Here is an 18,495-nt window from a genome sequence, read left to right on the forward strand (position 1 = left end):
GTCATTTGTCTTGACGTCTCAGATTGCTTTTACTCTTTAATGGGCACATTACCCATAAAAGCACAATTTACTGCATCTCATGGAAGTTGTAAAGATGTTGCTTTTTTCTGTTTTAAATGGCAGAGGTTACTTTTGGATGACGAGTGGCACAGAGTGATTGTATGTTGCTTTAATGTTTCTGGATCTGAGCGTCGTATTTTACTCTTTTCTCTTACTCTTCTCACATTAATTGACCTCCTTTCTATATATTTTATGCCATAAATAGGACAAATTCCAGCGGTAGGTGAGCTGTTGTTCATCTGTATACTGTTACTTTTCATATATATTATTAGTGTAGCCCATTTAACAGTCCTCCTCTCCAGAGAGTGAAAATGGGGTCAATTGTTTAATGCGAGCTGTGTTTTCGTTGTGTTTGTCACACCAGTGTGTTCCAACAAACCCTGATACAGTATGAGAAGGGCGCAGGCAGCACTGGTGGTAAAGAGGCGGGCCACAATTAGACTACACGATCTTTCTCTTGAGTGTATTATACCACAGTAATCAGGCCATCCATCTCATTAGGGCAAACTGTAAATTTCATTAGTGAAATGGATATTAAAGGGCAAAAAGTATCAACAGTTCTTTGTGTTATCACCCAGAATTCAACTGTTATCACACAAAAGCTTAAAGCAATGAAGGGTTGACATTTCGAAGCATCTGTTGCGTTCACTGCTGCACCTGTCACAGGAAGTGTCAGATATTGCCATATTCCAGCAGTGTTTTATAGCAGTTTACTTGTTTGCTGTTACATCTGCTGCCCATAATGTGATCTAGTTTCGGCTCCTGTATGTCAACATGCCATAGAGCTGCAACCAATGATTGATTAGTTGTCAACTATTATTTGGCAAGTAATTTTTTTTTTAAAGAAAAAAAAAGTCAAAATATTCTGATTCCAGCCTCTTAAATGTTCCTGGTTTCTTTGCTCCCCTGTGACAGTAAACTAAAAATCTTTGGTTTGTGGACATCATCCTGGGCTTTTGGAAACACTGATTGACCATTTTTTGACATTTTATAGACTGAGCAACTCAACAAGAAAACAATTTACAGATTAATCTACAAAGAAAGTAATTGTTAGCTGCCGCCCTAACATGCACTGTGATATATATTAGATGCTTGCAACTTATGGATTTGGTATCCATCATACTCATTTATTGGCTGTATTGTTAGTTTCCCTCCATTTATTCTCCTGTCTCCCTGCCTTATTAATAAATTGTCAATATGCGTGTTTATCAAAGACCTCTCTTTATTACCCCGAAGTTAACAAACTCGCATTAGCTAAATGCAATTTCAAAGTCGAGTGCGGTGCCTCCACTTTTGCTGCTTGAAGCTCTTTTGAATGAGGCTAATGACACAGCGCACCAAATAACACACACCATTAACAAATTTCAATCAACTGTTTAATGTTGTAGATAAAGAATCGATGTGTAAATCAAATCAAAATGGGAATAATGCAAAATTTAATTTTCTCAAAGGATTTCCTTTTTTTTGTACATTTGCATATGCTAGTGTTTCAGTAACAATCCCATTTTTTTTTTAGAGAAGATCAAAACAATATGAAGTAGAAAACAAAATGAATAAAACCTCTACTGATATATTTTAGGAAAAAAAAACAAAAAAAAAAACAGCAAACAGATTTTGGTCATTTTAATGCTTCAGACTCCGACACAAGGCTACTATGTGTTAGTGTGCTCCGCCTCTTGAGCCCTTGGGAGAGCAGGAAAGCACAACTTCAATCCTCTTGGGGGGCTGCAGCATCCACTGCCTTCTCCTCTGGTCAGTGAATTATTTATTTAATTGTTGACATGACAAAAATGCCAGGCAGCCGAGATTTATTTATCGCTCATTACAAGGGTCAGGAGGCAACCACGGACAGGCACTTGAACCACAGAAGAGCAATGTTTTGTACATCTAGCGGGCGTACAGCTGAATGGAATTGTTCATTACAACACGTCTTCATCCAACCACCATAAAGTACTGGGTGTGTATAAACTGCATCCCAACTGGTAAAAGTGCTTCCTCTTACAATATTCCTGATAAGTTGCAAAACATACTTTCACTGATGACGGCTATGACAGAAACACTATTTTTCAAAGTTGCTGTTTTTAATGTGCAAAAACGAAAAAAAAGATGGAAGGTGAGAGGGCAGCATTTACTGAAATGCACTGCTGGATATTTAACACATAACAGATGGATGCATGATGCAATAACAGTCTGCATCAACACTTGAAGGTGTTGAGTTAAAGTTGAGCTCAGTATGTTTTCATCCTGTGTGTTTTTCTGAGCCCTGAAGTTATCGCTGACCTGAATAGAGCGGAACCATAAAAGTGTGCGTGGGACAAACAACACAGAAGTGAAGTGATTTTTAACGATTGCATCTGATATCACAGACAGTACGCTTGGCTTGAGGCATTAGTACAAACACAAGATGTTTGTACGTGGTAGAGAAGCTCCGTTTTGGTAGCTGTCCAACACTGCACAGTCACATTGGTTCCTTCAAAGAGGTTAACTGAAGAGAAAAGGCAAACGTCTTTCAGGCACTCTGCTGTAATAAAGAACCCACGACCCCTGTGCGAGGCTTTTTCTACCTACTGATTATCTCATTTGGATGCAAACTGATTATAATATACTTCATAAGTAAAATATATAGATATATTTATATATATATAGCAATAAGAAAGGCCACAAATGATGGTCTGTTGAGGGAAGAAACCCCTCAAATTAATTAACAGCCTTCACTTCAAACACTCGTTCATTACTTAAACTATAGCACTGACAGGTCACATCTGGAGCGTGTGGACGCTTATGTACAAATAGAAGGTGTCAATGTGCTTTGTTGTTGTGGGTCTTGATTCATATCAGATTTGGTCTGTATGATACACACTGTCACTGCCTCTCATATAGGAACTTCATAACTTATTTGTAAAGGGCTCCAGATTTCTATTTACAGGTCAAAGGAAGAGCAATGACAAAAAAAAGAGGTAACAACATTCTTAAATGTACATTAGAAAGTTAAAATGGCTGATCATGTTATTCAAACTTATTCAGCAAAATAATCTCCACACACACAAAAAAAAAAAATGCAGCTACTGATTTTTTTTTGCTATTCTGGTGATTTCACTTGATTGAGGTTATAAAAAGCACATCCCCTCTGACATTCTCTTGGTGGCACACTCTTCCTTCTTCTCACTGAGTCACACAAAACCAACAGGGCACACTGACATCAGTGTGTGTCAGACTGTCACCCAAGACCAGACAGACCATTGGTTCAAACAACACAAACATTCATTTAGATCCATATCAGTACACGGCATTTCTTTTATAAAAAAACAAAAAAAGAAGACGAGATTGCAGGGTGTTGGTATTGTGATAGTTGACATTATTCAAGTACTCTTTGTTTGCAGCTCGTAACAATCCTTCACCAATGGACGGAGAGATAGAGAGAGAGAGAGACCAACACCACTCCACCAGATGATCTTTGCTCTCCCGCTCTATCACTTTCCAAAGTTGCCGAAGTCAGCAAATGCGTCGAGTTTGGGCTGTGCGACCATTGAAGGGTTCATTGCCATTCCCATTCCCATAGCACTGGGCATCCCCATGGTCATACCTGGCTGTGGCATCCCCATGTTCATGCCCATGCCCATCATGCTCGGGTTGGGGGCCATCCCCATTCCCATGCCCATTCCCATTCCCATGCCAGCACCAGGGTGCATCATAGGATTTGCAGGCGGTCTGACTGTTGTAGGTCCAAGGCTCATACCAGAAAATCCCTGGGAGAGCATGTTGGCAGGTGCCGGGTTGCCTGGAAATGACAGAACAAATGAAATAAATAAACGTGCCAAATTTTAAATCATTTTTGATTGATGGGGTGCTTTGACGGAGAGCTACCATTACTCTCACCGTGTTGGAGGGTATTGAGGGTGGGCTGGCTTTGCTTGGGTGGCTGCATGCCTGGGCCCAGGAAGTCCAGGCTGATGTTAACTGAGGGGTCAGACCAAGTGGAGGGGAGGGCTGCTTTGGCTCCGGCACCCTGAGAGGCCACTCCCTGCTGCACAGGCTGGAGGGGCTGCGCAGACTGCGGTTGTAGAGGACCCCCCATGTTCGGGAGCGGCTGGCAAAGACAAAGACAAGCACAGATACAATTTTAGAGAAGGAGATGAGCCACGCTAAAAATCACGGAAATATGCAGTGATGAGATACGTAACAGCTCCAATACTGAAATACATGATGAAAAGATACAGTTCCTTCTCTGATTCAAGGCCTTAAACCCCCACTTAACCTCGATACCGTCAGAGAAATCTGCTACTGTCTCTTTCTGAGCTCATTAAAACCTACCATCTAAAGTAACTAGAGTAAAAGGGAGCGGTGGGCGTCTTCCCAGTGCAACAAAGAATGAGTTTTTTTAGGTCAACAACCTTTTAACATGGAAATACAGTAGACATCCAGAGGCTCTTGTTGGGTTTTTAATGTTTTTGTAACTCAAAACTGATTCTTCTCATTCTGTGTGTCAGTAACAGGAGGAGTGGGTGGTTAGTGGGCGGTCTCTGGGGGAGATGAGCATCTGGTGAGGCTGCATGTTAACCCTCCACCATCATGCCTGTCCTCCATCTTTCAATCACACGAGGTACGTCTTTATCACACAGGCATACTGACTCATGTGGTCCACAAGCAGCACAAAGCAGGAGTAAACGTGTCAAGTCTTTTAAATTCTGGACTGGAACGCTACTCTAAGTATAAAATTACTTTCATTGTTTGCCAACATATTTGCAGCCTACGCATAGGCATAAAATGGTTAAAGGGTTTTTGTCTTTACTTGTATATGCCAGTATATTACTCATAGCATTCACATTCAATGGCCAAGGCCAAATTAACAAGCCTGGGGTGAGAAGATTATAAACATCAATTTTAATGTAAAAATGGCACCCAACATTGGCTTAAACAATGTTCTAAACTGATGACAGTACAATTTGTATCTAGAACCAGAGTAATTTTCTTGGGCCAATACTAATATTTGGCTGGACAGAAAATAGGGAGTGCTGCACTGGGCCAAGATGGTCAAGAATCTAGGTGTTGGTGACTGTAAAAAAAATAAAGAAATCAGATGATCTTCAAGGATAGGGCAAGTAGACAAATGAGATTTTTTTTTTTAAGAATGACTGTCAAGCTTACTTAATTAAGCTTACTTAATGTAAAGGTCCATGGCGTCGGTTGGCTGTCTGAAAAGCAGCTGAGACACTCTGATTTCTAAGTACAAATCATCAAGAGAAAGCTCATCAAGAGGTGACATGAGTCATATGGCATGTTAGTAGTGCCCACTTGCAGAAAAAACCTTGAAAGACATGACAGTGAAGATACACAGAAAAAATGTAAACATATACCATGACTGACTGACTGACATACAGTATATGATAGCAGAAAAAGAAGCTGAATCACAAACAAAAATTATGAAATTATGGTCAAACTGAAAGAGCATAAATGAAATAAGAGCTAAAATATACTGTAACAAAGTCACACATGAAATGAAAGAAACAAAAAAAAAAAAATCTAAATAAAATTAAAGGACAATCTGACAAAAAAATCCAATACATGTTAAAGTATATATTAGCTCTTAATTCATTATCACTGTGTTTCACTTTCATTGTCATTGTGACCTTAATTTGATTTTTGCAATTCTATTTTTTTTTTAAAAATTATATATGTCAGTCAGTCAGTGTATATGTTCACATAACCCGTGTCTCAATTTAGGGGCTGCAGTCTTCGAAGGCTGCATTTGAAGACCGATTGCGTCAAAAAAGCGCGAAGGCTCTATCAAATCCTCCAGAATTTGGAGGATGTCCTTCGTGGCCCACCCTATCCTATGATGCATCCCGCACCGGTGAAAATTAGCAGTTGTTAACTAGCTAACAGTTAACTGTTGTCAACATTACTATTAGCTAAAAGCACACAGCTTAAACAATCTTAATTTATTAAGTTTATCTGAAAATGGTCCTCCATCAGCCTGAAATATATTAAATCAAATCACCTCCTCAAGTATTAAATTAAGAAAAGAAATATAACAACAATCTCTGGGTCCATGATTTAGGGATAAATAACTTACTAGCTTACTCCTTCTTTCGTCAAGCGCAGCTGGTTGCTAGGTGTTATGAAATGTTATTGAAATTATATTGTTATAATTGTTATGGAATGCCAACAGGTTAGAGCGACAACAACTGATGATGCAATTAGGAAATCCTTCGCAGACTGTCCCATTTCAGAAACCGTTCTGTTTGGCTGATGCAGTCTTCAAGGGATGTGGCCGTCGTTGACCGCTAAGGCTTCAAAGGCTGCAGTCCCTGAATTGAGACACAGCTATTGTCTCTGTTATTTTCACTGTCATGTCTTTCAAGTGGTGCTAATGTGCCATGTGACTCATGTCACATGACCTCTTAAAGTAAGCACCTGTCCCCAGTGCATTTTATACCGATTCTCTTGGTTATCCATTTATTAACAAAGGATGTTCACCAACAGTGAGAGTGCCTCGGATGCTTTTCAGACTGCCAACCTATACCATGGACTTCTATATTAAGTATGCTGGAAGTCATCGCTTTTATTTTTACTAATATGTGACTGTAAATGTATCAAAAGTAAGACAGATCTCTATCCTGAAGTGTTTTTATCCAAATTATATATTGTATTTTTTAAATACTGTCTGAAATATATACGCCAACACATACATCTGTAATTTTTTTTTTTTTTTTAAAATCACTAAAATGCATCGTTCTGTCATAAAGTGTATCGTTATTTTCCAGAGGATATTTTGTCTCCACCTGTATAATTTAAGCCCCCTTCAAGAGTCTTGTAATGATATGTATATCAATAAATTATTAAGAAAGGATGCGTGTGGGTATGAGTGCAATCATGCATACCTGTGACACAGACTGGGGCAGGATTGTGGTGCTCATGCTCTGTGTGCTGCTCATGCTAAAGTTAAGGCTCTGGGAGGAGGTGAGGGACTGAGCTGGCCCCATCAAGTCAAACAGGTCTGCTGAGGCAGGACCTGGGCCTGAAGCTGCGACTGGGGCGGGGGCAAGAGCAGCGGCAGTGGTAGGACCTGTCATGGCTCCAAAAAGGTCACTTCCGCTGGTGTCAACGGTCTGAGCGGATGCTGGTATCTGACCTCCAGGGAAGGCATTCCACTCTCCGAAGTCTCCATTGCTGCTCGAGGAAGGTGCTGCTGCTGCAAAAAAGACAGTTGCGTGAATGTCTGTATTTGCCATCCAAACAGTGATGTTTGTATTGTGAGCTGTGTAAATAATTGCAGGATGCTACAAACAAAAGTCACTCAAGCACATTTGAACCTGTCATAGCAATCAAGAATAAGCACTTGAGTCTTCAGTGAGGCCAGTCTGGCTTTATCCAGGGCATTCTCAGTGACCACTGGTGCCACGTTTTAAATTTTCATTGAACTGGCCCTGCTTGTTGTCTCTATCCCTCCTCTCAATCTCTCTCAGCTCCCTCCACCCCCACCCAACTTCTTCCTCTGTCCCTGTCTCCTTGTCATCCATAACAGGAGTTGATGTGTGTCTGTTCTTGTTATGCAGAGCAGGTAGCAGGCTCCATATGGCCAGGGCTTCCTCCCAGCATCTCTCTGAATATTCTAGCAGTATGGCTGCAACAGCACAGCGCACACACATGCACACACTAACAAAAAGAAGAAAAAACAAAAGTCTTGAAACCAACCCGATCCAGAGGAGAGGCCGACAGAGGCAGCAGGTGAGGAAAAGTCAGCAAATCCACTCATCAGGTCTGCATTAAGAAACAGACATAAACACATCAATTTTAAACAAGTGAGCTCCAGGTGTCATTCCACCATAGTTAGCATTCCTTCAGTGTCAGACGTGTAGGAGGGAGGGGAGGGGTGGTGGCAGTGGATAGGTGGAGAAGACCAACATCTGTTCAATGCTCCCGCCCTCTCCATTCACCAGGGACTGCTCCAAAAACATCTGGTGCACTTAGTTCCTATACATCAACTCCCTCCCCCTGCTGTCCCCAAAATCTGAAGCTAGCATCAGCAGCTGGGCAGCCTCGCTGCAGACTCTAGTCCTGCAGTCACTGTGGACTTTCCTGTTTTCTACAGTGTTGTATCGTGGAACAAAAAGGTTATTCTTGATTTGCTGGTGCCTCGCTTGTTTGCTAAGAATATACAACATGTAAATAAAATATCTTAGAGGCTATTGGAAGGCGTGTTTTTCAGTTTGGGCAGAGACCAGCTGTTTCCCTAAGGTGCTAAGCTATGCAGAACATGTCTGGTATCAGTTGCGTTTTTGTGGTTTCAGCATAGAAATTGATCCAAATCTTCTCAGCCAACTTCTTGTAAAACAGCAACAACAAGTGCAGTTCACAAAGTGTCAGGGTATTACATGAAGTTAGTGACATTATACCTGTGGCAGCAGGCTGGCTCGGTGTTGTGTCCACCATTAGTAGGTCAGCTAGGGCAGTGCTGGGCTGGGAAGCTGCTGGCTGGGGCTGGAACAAAGAGCATTTACAGAAAGATCAGGACTCAGTCCATGCCTAACTGTACGCTTATCAATAAAGTTTGATCTTATATGTTTAGATATGCTCTTACTACCTGTTTGGTGGTAGTGGATGGGCTACTATCTCCTGTGTAGTTGGCTGCAGCCCCCAAGTCTACTTTCTTAGACGGGACCCCTCCTCTCTTCCGTGTTGCTGTGGTCTCTGTTGCTTGGACTATGTGTACACTCTTGGTGGTTACAGTCTCCTCTTCATCTTTGAATTCTTTCCCTGACTGGCCATTGTGAGACGAGCGACCCCGGTCCTCTTCATTGTCACTAAGGAGACAGGAGAACTCAGGTAAGACAACTACTTATGTGAGGATACAGATAAGGTTTTCTTTGAACATACTACTAACATCTGTCAAGGGACAAATAAATAAATCAATAAGATGCAAACCATGTTCTGAAGGAAGGATTGTTTTTATCTATAGATATATTCGTTGTGAATAAAGGGCCTTTGACAGGTTCAGAAAACCGATTTAGAGTGAAGGCAAGATTCATATCTCTATTTTGACTTTTGGTGCTGGGGGCTTCTCATTTCTTAATATTTGGAACATGGTTTGTGCCTTTTAATTAACATTTACAACAACTGCTGTCTCCAACCTGAATCGATCTGGTGAGTCGTCTCTGTCCTTCTTCCTGAATCTGTTTATAGTATCGTCAATGGTGCTGCCGATTTTGTCGCTGATCTCTCCCAGTTTCTCGCTGAAGGGGAATTGTCCTTTATTTCTCTCCCAGTCGTCGTCCCACTTTCCCCGGCTGTCGCTGGAGTCGTACCTGTCTCCCGCTGGAGGGGAGGAATTGAAGGAGGTGGAAAAGCAAATAGAAGGAAGAAAAAGAGGACATGAATTAAGCCCAAATGTTTTTGTTTATTATCAGTCCATTTATATAACTCAACCTATGACTTACAGTAACCCCTGTATCCCATACTGTCTGAGGATACTCCAATGTATTTATCTTTCATCTTCTTGGACTTTTTCCTTTCTTCCCTAAGCCTGTCGTCATCCTGGACAAAGTCTACCAGCTCCTTCACCTTGTGACGCACATTCACACCTTGGTCCTTCCCATTCTCATCTAGAGACAGTGAGGAGACACAGAAACATTGACATTAATATAATTATTGAATTAGCAACTTCTTGTGTTAACAATGTAATGAAACCACACATGCACACACAAACGCACACAGGCGCACACCAGCAATACCTTTTTTAGTTTGTGAGCTACATCTCAAATACACACATGGTTGGGAAGAGTGAAAGCAGCTTTAGAGCAGTGTGTGGTTTAAGGGTTTGTGGACTAAGCAGTGCTTAGGGCCTCTGTCCCTTCATTACAGCTCACACTGAAGCTATTGTGAATAAATACTAAACACTACAATACTAAGGTGTAGAGAGCGCCTCACTGCATCAAAGCAAAATGGAAAAGGCAAAGTGTTTTTTCTTTAGCAAGTATTCTTAGGTACTACTCGTCTTACATGTGAAGAAAAATATGGTATACAGGACAGAATAGATACAGAGGGAAGACCAGAATGACAACTTACCTACAAAGTGGTAGCTTTCTAATGATCTGAGGTCATACAGATGTTCTCTGGCACTGGTAACAACCCTCTCTGATCCATTCCTGATTAGATGGGCCAGCAGTAACAGGGACTGAGATAGAGACACACAACAGAGCAAAGAATGTTTGAGACTTGAATTATTAACAGAATCTTGATGGAGTCAAGCTGACCTGTTCAAGCTGTGATTTCTCTTCCATGAACAGGATCACATGGTAACAATCTGAGGTATCTAAGTGTTTCCATTCAAGGCCAAATATTTTTGTTATGTGAATTATTTAAATATATTATTCCTGTCTGTAAGTAATGAGTAAAACGTTTGACATTGAAATTAAAAGATGGCTTATTTTGTAAGGGCTCCAATTTGAAGCCATGTTTGTTTGAGTTGGGTCTGGTCCGAAGTTTTAGGTCAAATCAAAACTGTATTTAGTGCTTAGGTGTTCAGCTCTGTGTCATAATTAAGCATCTGTGTGTGTATGTATGTACAGTACAGGCCAAAAGTTTGGACACACCTTCTCATTCAATGCATTTTCTTTATTTTCATGACTATTTACATTGTAGATTCTCACTGAAGGCATCAAAACTATGAATGAACACATGTGGAGTTATGTACTTAACAAAAAAAGGTGAAATAACTGAAAACATGTTTTATATTCTAGTTTCTTCAAAATAGCCACCCTTTGCTCTGATTACTGCTTTGCACACTCTTGGCATTCTCTCCATGAGCTTCAAGAGGTAGTCACCTGAAATGGTTTCCACTTCACAGGTGTGCCTTATCAGGGTTAATTAGTGGAATTTCTTGCTTTATCAATGGGGTTGGGACCATCAGTTGTGTTGTGCAGAAGTCAGGTTAATACACAGCCGACAGCCCTATTGGACAACTGTTAAAATTCATATTATGGCAAGAACCAATCAGCTAACTAAAGAAAAACGAGTGGCCATCATTACTTTAAGAAATGAAGGTCAGTCAGTCCGGAAAATTGCAAAACTTTAAATGTGTCCCCAAGTGGAGTCGCAAAAACCATCAAGCGCTACAACGAAACTGGCACACATGAGGACCGACCCAGGAAAGGAAGACCAAGAGTCACCTCTGCTTCTGAGGATAAGTTCATCCGAGTCACCAGCCTCAGAAATCGCAAGTTAACAGCAGCTCAGATCACAGACCAGATGAATGCCACACAGAGTTCTAGCAGCAGACCCATCTCTAGAACAACTGTTAAGAGGAGACTGTGCGAATCAGGCCTTCATGGTCAAATAGCTGCTAGGAAACCACTGCTAAGGAGAGGCAACAAGCAGAAGAGATTTGTTTGGGCCAAGAAACACAAGGAATGGACATTAGACCAGTGGAAATCTGTGCTTTGGTCTGATGAGTCCAAATTTGAGATCTTTGGTTCCAACCGCGTGTCTTTGTGAGACGCAGAAAAGGTGAACGGATGGATTCCACATGCCTGGTTCCCACTGTGAAGCATGGAGGAGGAGGTGTGATGGTGTGGGGGTGTTTTGCTGGTGACACTGTTGGGGATTTATTCAAAATTGACACGCCATCCCATCCGGTTTGCGTTTAGTTGGACGATCATTTATTTTTCAACAGGACAATGACCCCAAACACACCTCCAGGCTGTGTAAGGGCTATTTGACCAAGAAGGAGAGTGATGGAGTGCTGCGGCAGATGACCTGGCCTCCACAGTCACCGGACCTGAACCCAATCGAGATGGTTTGGGGTGAGCTGGACCGCAGAGTGAAGGCAAAGGGGCCAACAAGTGCTAAACACCTCTGGGAACTCCTTCAAGACTGCTGGAAAACCATTTCAGGTGACTACCTCTTGAAGCTCATGGAGAGAATGCCAAGAGTGTGCAAAGCAGTAATCAGAGCAAAGGGTGGCTATTTTGAAGAAACTAGAATATAAAACATGTTTTCAGTTATTTCACCTTTTTTTGTTAAGTACATAACTCCACATGTGTTCATTCATAGTTTTGATGCCTTCAGTGAGAATCTACAATGTAAATAGTCATAAAAATAAAGAAAACGCACTGAATGAGAAGGTGTGTCCAAACTTTTGGCCTGTACTGTATGTATGTATGATGTTGCAACAGTACTGAGGCAGACCTTGTAGACTCTCCGCCAGTTCTTCTTGTTATCCCTTAGCATGCGGGTCCACAGCATGTTCATCACCTCTGGAAACTGCTCATACATGAAGGTGGCTCTGATTACAGAAACATTCACAAACAAATTAGAGAGGGAGAAACCGTCCTTTTGGCAACAAGAGTTTAAATTCCCAATATATGGCAACCAAAAATCGGACCAGTTAGTCTGTTTCAACCTTTTTTACTAAGGAGGCCCAGGAACTAAACTCAGGAAGTATTGAAGGAGCTACAGGTTCCCTTAGTATATCTGTGTTTGTGCATCCCCTGAGTCCAAAGAACTGCAAGAATTAAGCAAATCAGACCAATAAAAGATCTAAAAGTGGCGTTCATCACCATATGTCACTTTGCATGCAACAAGACAACAACAAGTCATTGTTTTGTTTGTAATTGTACTTTACTGTCATGTCTGAATTAAAGAAGGGAAAGAGATGTGCTGAGGTGGAAAGGAAATCTGAAAAACACCTAAAGGTCGGTACTATTTCCAAAGCAGCAAAGATCTTATCTGTTTGTCTAGTTCCTTTTCTGCTGAAGTATGTAACCACAATTACAAAGTTATGTTTTAATCTCACACTTAGTTTCACACTGTCTCTAGTCGGCATCAAAAGCCAATAGTGTTTAAACGTCAACAACAACAATGGAACATTTTAAGATTCCTATTTCTGCCTGAATACTGATTACAGCAGTCTGAATGAGTGCTGTATGTCTTGTAGCAGTTGTGAGGCTTGTGTTCAGTACTGCCAACAGTGGTACAGTAGCTTCTGGCTGGCAGAAAAACTACTACCTTGGAAACAGAGACTTTTGTGGGCAGGGCCCGAAAACCAAAGCTTAAAATATGTTCCTATGGTCAAAATGGAGGTACATTTCCTAAAAAATGTCCCTGCAAAAGTCCCTGCAGTTGAAAAGGGCTTAAAGATCATCTGTCTATGGTTTGATTTTAGGTACAAATAACCTTGTTGGTTTCAGCAGGACATAATGCACAACACTACAAATTATCCTTACCTTGAGATTTCACTCATCAGCTGTCCTGAAGGTCCCCAGGGATCATCATTGGTAGCCTCTCTGACTTTAGACTCCACCTCTGAGTAGTTCATCACCACGTTGGTTCTATACAGGAGGATAATAAAACAACATAACTCCATTATTCGTGTCTACATGGCATTTGGCATTTCAGTTCAAAATATGTGGCCTCAATGGCAACTAACAACATAGGCAACAATAGATGAAAACTACTCTTATTACAGCCACGCCCATCCACTTGTCCTTGTAGAGGCTAAACAGAATGAGAATGGGACAATAGGGAGTGCTTGTGTGCGTGTGTGTGTGTGCGTGTGTGCTCTGAATGTAACCACTTGTCAAAACCAAAAATAGGATACTAAACAAGCAAATGCAGTTCTGCGTTCAATATGAACACAACAATTGAGACCTCGAATGGCACTGCGTGACACAGGGCTCCGCTCACTGTGCATGAGCTCTTGCTTGTTGACACTGTCAGAAACTAGAAAAGAAAAAGGGAACTAAAATAGGAAGAAACTGGCAATACATAAGGTGGCTCTCTAATAATATCAGGCAAACTAACTAGAGAGCTTGTTCAACAAGGTTAGTGGGTTTTGCAGCCTGTGAACACATTGAGAATGATTATATACAACAAACTAAGGAAACTCAAACTTTGGCCTGTATCTATTCTGTTCAGATCAGACTACATAAATGTAAGCTTCTGTTAGTGGGTCTACAATTGTCACAGCCAGCAAACAATGGGGGTATGTCATAAAAGGTGTAAAGAAAAAACAAAGGATTTCCAAGGCAAAGGATATTCTAGAAAGAAAAAGGATATATGACCATTTATGGTACATTATTGTCTCTACAGGGCGCCATTGTAAAAGAGACTCTGAATCTCAATTGGACTACCTATTATTTGTGAAAAGAGATTTAATAAATCTGTTATCTGGTATATATATATTTAGCAATGACTGGACAAACTGCTTATCTGGAAAATTCTTGCTGCTTGGGGAGCAGTATGTTTACATCCAATGCCGTGATCTAAGAGTATGTGTAGCATATATAGCCACAACATTTTCTGTGCCCAGTGACCTTGGGGCATTTTCATTTTTAGTCTATTAGCGTGAATATGAAGTTTCTTTAAGAACTACAAAAATATAATCTACATTTAAAAAAACAGGCAACTTATTCCAAATAATTAAATGAGCCCTGTCACAGCTTTGGCCAAAACGAAGTGAGGCAAAACATTTGAACCCTGCGTCTCGTCATCCCTCCCTCGCTACTGCCACATCAGCAATAAAATGTACAGAGCCTGAAAAAGCAGCATTGAATTGATGGGTGGAGATACACCCTCTCTGTGGTTATGGAGAAAGGCTGTGCTACTATTGCAAGCTGCAGGGTATGGTTACCACTCTGACAACATACTCTCTTTTGTAAAAATGTAGTCTGTGCCAAAAAAATTATTTGAAAATGACCATGCCAGGTGCTTTTTTGAACCTGATAAAAATCAGCTCGAATTTGGATGATGGGTTACATTAGCTTAACGTAAAAGATCCTGGACAGACATCAAGCCTCGTCCTCTATCAAACTGAATTCTGATGGCAATATTCTTCATGTTAAACACTTTAGTTCCAAAAACTACTTTGTTTAATAAAGTATTCATCATTTTTAGATGAGGGTTCATGTAGTTTTTAGTCTCTTTGATCATTTTGTGTGCTGTGTTCCTAAATGTAAGTATCCTGAGTCTCTCTAGCTACCAGTAGTGCACAGTGTTTCATGCTTGCATGAATGACACTCAAAACACAAGAGGATATAATGTAATGATGCAACATCTTATCTGTTCGTGGCTCCTGTCCTAGATATCGGCCAGATAAAACGGAAGTTGTGATACTCTCTCACAGTGCCAGAATAAGCAGATTTCCGTTAGACTGCTGTAGTGCTGCATGTCAGAAATTTTCCCTTGCTGTCTGTTACTCATTAACCCAACTGTATCTTATTCTTCATACAATACATGTTGCTTTCAATTGTTGCAAGACCTATTTGAAACATTTGCTAGCATATCCTGCCTCAGCAAAAACCTCACCTTAATCATACAACAGGAAATGGTGCATTATGCCACAATGTTAGTGTGAATGACTCACAACTAAGTTAACCCGTAAAGTAAATCATTTACAATTTAAGTTGATACATAAAGTGACGATATCTGAATGTCACAAAACAAGCGCTTTCATCACCCTTGATTTCAAAGAAACCAGGAGGAAAAGAAACATGGAAACTCCCATCCCTTTAATCTTAAAAATGCAAACCCTTCCTTCTTTCTCGCTCTTGGTTTGCTCCCCTCTCTCTCTCTCTCTCTCATGAAAGTAATCCATGTTCCAAGAGGTCACACTCCAGGGAGACAAGTGCATTCAGCAGGAATGCCTTCTTGGGTGGACTTAAAAAAACACCCTGTTGTTTGGGTCTGCGAAATTAGCCATGAAAGCCTTGACGGGAGAAATAATTGAGCAATAGTCTACCACAACCCTACAGTACACAGCAGCATGCTCACATTTAGTTAGTGGCTAAAAGTAAACCAGAGTCCAAAGCAGAACAAAAGACGCACTATCCCCAAGGTGTTGCTCAAGTTGAGTGCCGGCTGGTAGATAATTTCAGGCACTACATTACTGCTGCCGGCCATGCAGTAATGGACTGACACAGCCATTAAAGTATGCAAAGACTCGCACATCTGACACATGCACAAGCAGTGTACATATGTTACATGCTTATGGTCACTTTCTTTACATTCTGCCTGCCAAACTCCCTCTTCTTCCCAGTCAAACCTGGTGGGAAGGTAAACAGTAACAAATGTGTAAAATTGAAGTAAAATAAAATCCTTGAACTTTATCTAGCAGCTGGACATCCACCAACAAGTTGCAAAACACTACAGGATCACTAGTCACTGATTAATAAGTGCACTGTTGTAGCACTGTTGTTTATGTTGTTGTTCTTTGCTGTTACACAGTTTTACCGTGTGTAGTGATATAACAAAGATTTCAAGGCTTGATAGTCGCTGCAGCAGTTGATTAAAGAAATAGCAGCCAACAGATGTGTTTATATTTGACAGTATTGTGAAACAGTACGTCAGACACTTTGACAACTCTTACTTTATTTTGTCCTACTAACGTTGACTAGTTCCACCTGACAAGCGGTCTAGGATATAAGACAAACAAAACAATTTGGCTGTGAAGTAATCCAGCCACGTGGTTTAGCTTGAAGTTTAACAACTGAATTAATGTACAGTCTGGCTACTGTAACACTAGGTGTAATTTAGCTACAAGTGCCATAACAATCATGCCGGGGAGTAACACATTTCTACAATCAATGAAGTTCTGTATTTACTTCCACACAGCCGTAGCTAAAAACGGCTGTACGATTATGTGCGTTAACGTATAACGGTTAGCTTTTATCATTAGATAAACACTCCCCGCAGATTAATCAGCTCAAGAGCTGTCAAACTAGCTTAGCTGGCTCGGCTAGCTGCCTAGCCAGCAGGCTAGGTAATTAGCTAGCTTGTCTGCTAAGTGAGTTAGCTTCGGACTGTCGGACAAACCGCACAAACAACAAGCTAAAGTGACCTCAGTACACTGCTAACGTTATCCCACGCTAACTGAAAGCCTTCGCAAAAAACAACGGTGACAAAGAAGAGGCACTCATACTTGAGACAAACAGTATTTGTCAAAGTCAGCTAACTATCTTGCTAGTAGCATACGGGCTAGCTAACTTGTTCGAGTGACGTGACGTCAAAGTTTTGGGTACGTGTCTCTTTCAAACAGGTAAACTACGAGCACAAATAACACGAAATAGACGTAATGCAGCTGTGTGATACTTACGCTTTGTCAACCAACTCCCTAACCTTCCACATGTTCAACATCTTGGCTCCGTGAAAATGGGCTTTCTGCCTCGACAAAACCCTTTACTCCACACGAACACCGAAACCAAACCTTGAACTCTCTGAAAGTAAACTCTTCTTCACCTCACTCTCAAGACAGGAGGCGCAAACGCACCAGCAGGCGGACAGGCAAGGTTACTACGGGAAATGCCGCTGTCACGTCACAGAATTGCGTAAAGCAGCATTGGAGTTGTAGTTTCTAATTAGTGTCCGGGCACCACCTTTGATAATGTAAGTACACTCAAATGGAGAAACAAACAGCTTTCAACTCGGTACACAAATAGGCTATACAACAATTATGGCGAGAGGAGCTGAAGAGGAGTGTGATTAAACTGTTCTTCATTTCCAAAACCACTACAATCCCATCCAGGATCCATGGGGGTAGACTGGGTTAGAAAAAAATCTAGATTTTAAGGATTTAAAAACTTAGATATCCTGAGAGCCCAGTTCATACAGCCAATATGTATCCTTGTTGGAAAAAGTAGTCCAACAATACTACCTCTCTCTGAGCCAAGAGGCAGTCAAAATGTAGTTTTGCATATATATATATATATATATATATATATATATATATATATATATATATATATATATACAGTACAGGCCAAAAGTTTGGACACACCTTCTCATTCAATGCGTTTTCTTTATTTTCATGACTATTTACATTGTAGATTCTCACTGAAGGCATCAAAACTATGAATGAACACATGTGGAGTTATGCACTTAACAAAAAAAGGTGAAATAACTGAAAACATGTTTTATATTCTAGTTTCTTCAAAATAGCCACCCTTTGCTCTGATTACTGCTTTGCACACTCTTGGCATTCTCTCCATGAGCTTCAAGAGGTAGTCACCTGAAATGGTTTCCACTTCACAGGTGTGCCTAGTGGAATTTCTTGCTTTATCAATGGGGTTGGGACCATCAGTTGTGTTGTGCAGAAGTCAGGTTAATACACAGCCGACAGCCCTATTGGACAACTGTTAAAATTCATATTATGGCAAGAACCAATCAGCTAACTAAAGAAAAACGAGTGGCCATCATTACTTTAAGAAATGAAGGTCAGTCAGTCCGGAAAATTGCAAAAACTTTAAATGTGTCCCCAAGTGGAGTCGCAAAAACCATCAAACACTACAACGAAACTGGCACACATGAGGACCGACCCAGGAAAGGAAGACCAAGAGTCACCTCTGCTTCTGAGGATAAGTTCATCCGAGTCACCAGCCTCAGAAATCGCAAGTTAACAGCAGCTCAGATCACAGACCAGATGAATGCCACACAGAGTTCTAG

At 40.9% G+C, this 18,495-nt stretch overlaps 1 protein-coding gene across 2 annotated transcripts; it reads right to left on the reverse strand.

The window, feature by feature from the left end:
• Positions 1-1,422: 1,422 nt before the first annotated feature.
• clint1a (clathrin interactor 1a) lies at positions 1,423-17,319 on the reverse strand. 2 transcript variants are annotated; one of them, XM_049585684.1, is made up of 12 exons: positions 17,150-17,319; positions 13,284-13,388; positions 12,247-12,343; positions 10,126-10,234; positions 9,498-9,662; positions 9,192-9,375; positions 8,645-8,864; positions 8,457-8,541; positions 7,756-7,821; positions 6,942-7,249; positions 3,937-4,147; positions 1,423-3,838 (listed from the first exon to the last, which is right to left on the reverse strand). In XM_049585684.1, exons 1-12 carry the CDS (start codon positions 17,188-17,190, stop codon positions 3,531-3,533), a joined length of 1,899 nt encoding a protein of 632 aa, XP_049441641.1. In that variant the 5' UTR covers positions 17,191-17,319; the 3' UTR covers positions 1,423-3,530. The 2 variants fall into 2 exon arrangements, with proteins under 2 accessions (XP_049441641.1, XP_049441640.1); XM_049585683.1 differs by having other exon boundaries at positions 6,942-7,252.
• Positions 17,320-18,495: the final 1,176 nt, after the last annotated feature.

The sequence above is a fragment of the Epinephelus fuscoguttatus genome, linkage group LG9 (assembly GCF_011397635.1).
Source record: "Epinephelus fuscoguttatus linkage group LG9, E.fuscoguttatus.final_Chr_v1".
Classification (NCBI taxonomy): Eukaryota; Metazoa; Chordata; class Actinopteri; order Perciformes; family Serranidae; genus Epinephelus; species Epinephelus fuscoguttatus.

Bases quoted from the DNA above. Each gene is read 5' to 3' on its own strand.
- clint1a (XM_049585683.1), bottom strand. From the start codon at position 17,190: ATGTTGAACATGTGGAAGGTTAGGGAGTTGGTTGACAAAGC. The intron at 9,663-10,125 runs GTAAGTTGTCAT...CACTGTCTCTAG, and splicing joins AGAAAGCTACCACTTTGTAG to ATGAGAATGGGAAGGACCAA. The intron at 3,839-3,936 runs GTGAGAGTAATG...TGTCATTTCCAG, and splicing joins CCTCAATACCCTCCAACACG to GCAACCCGGCACCTGCCAAC.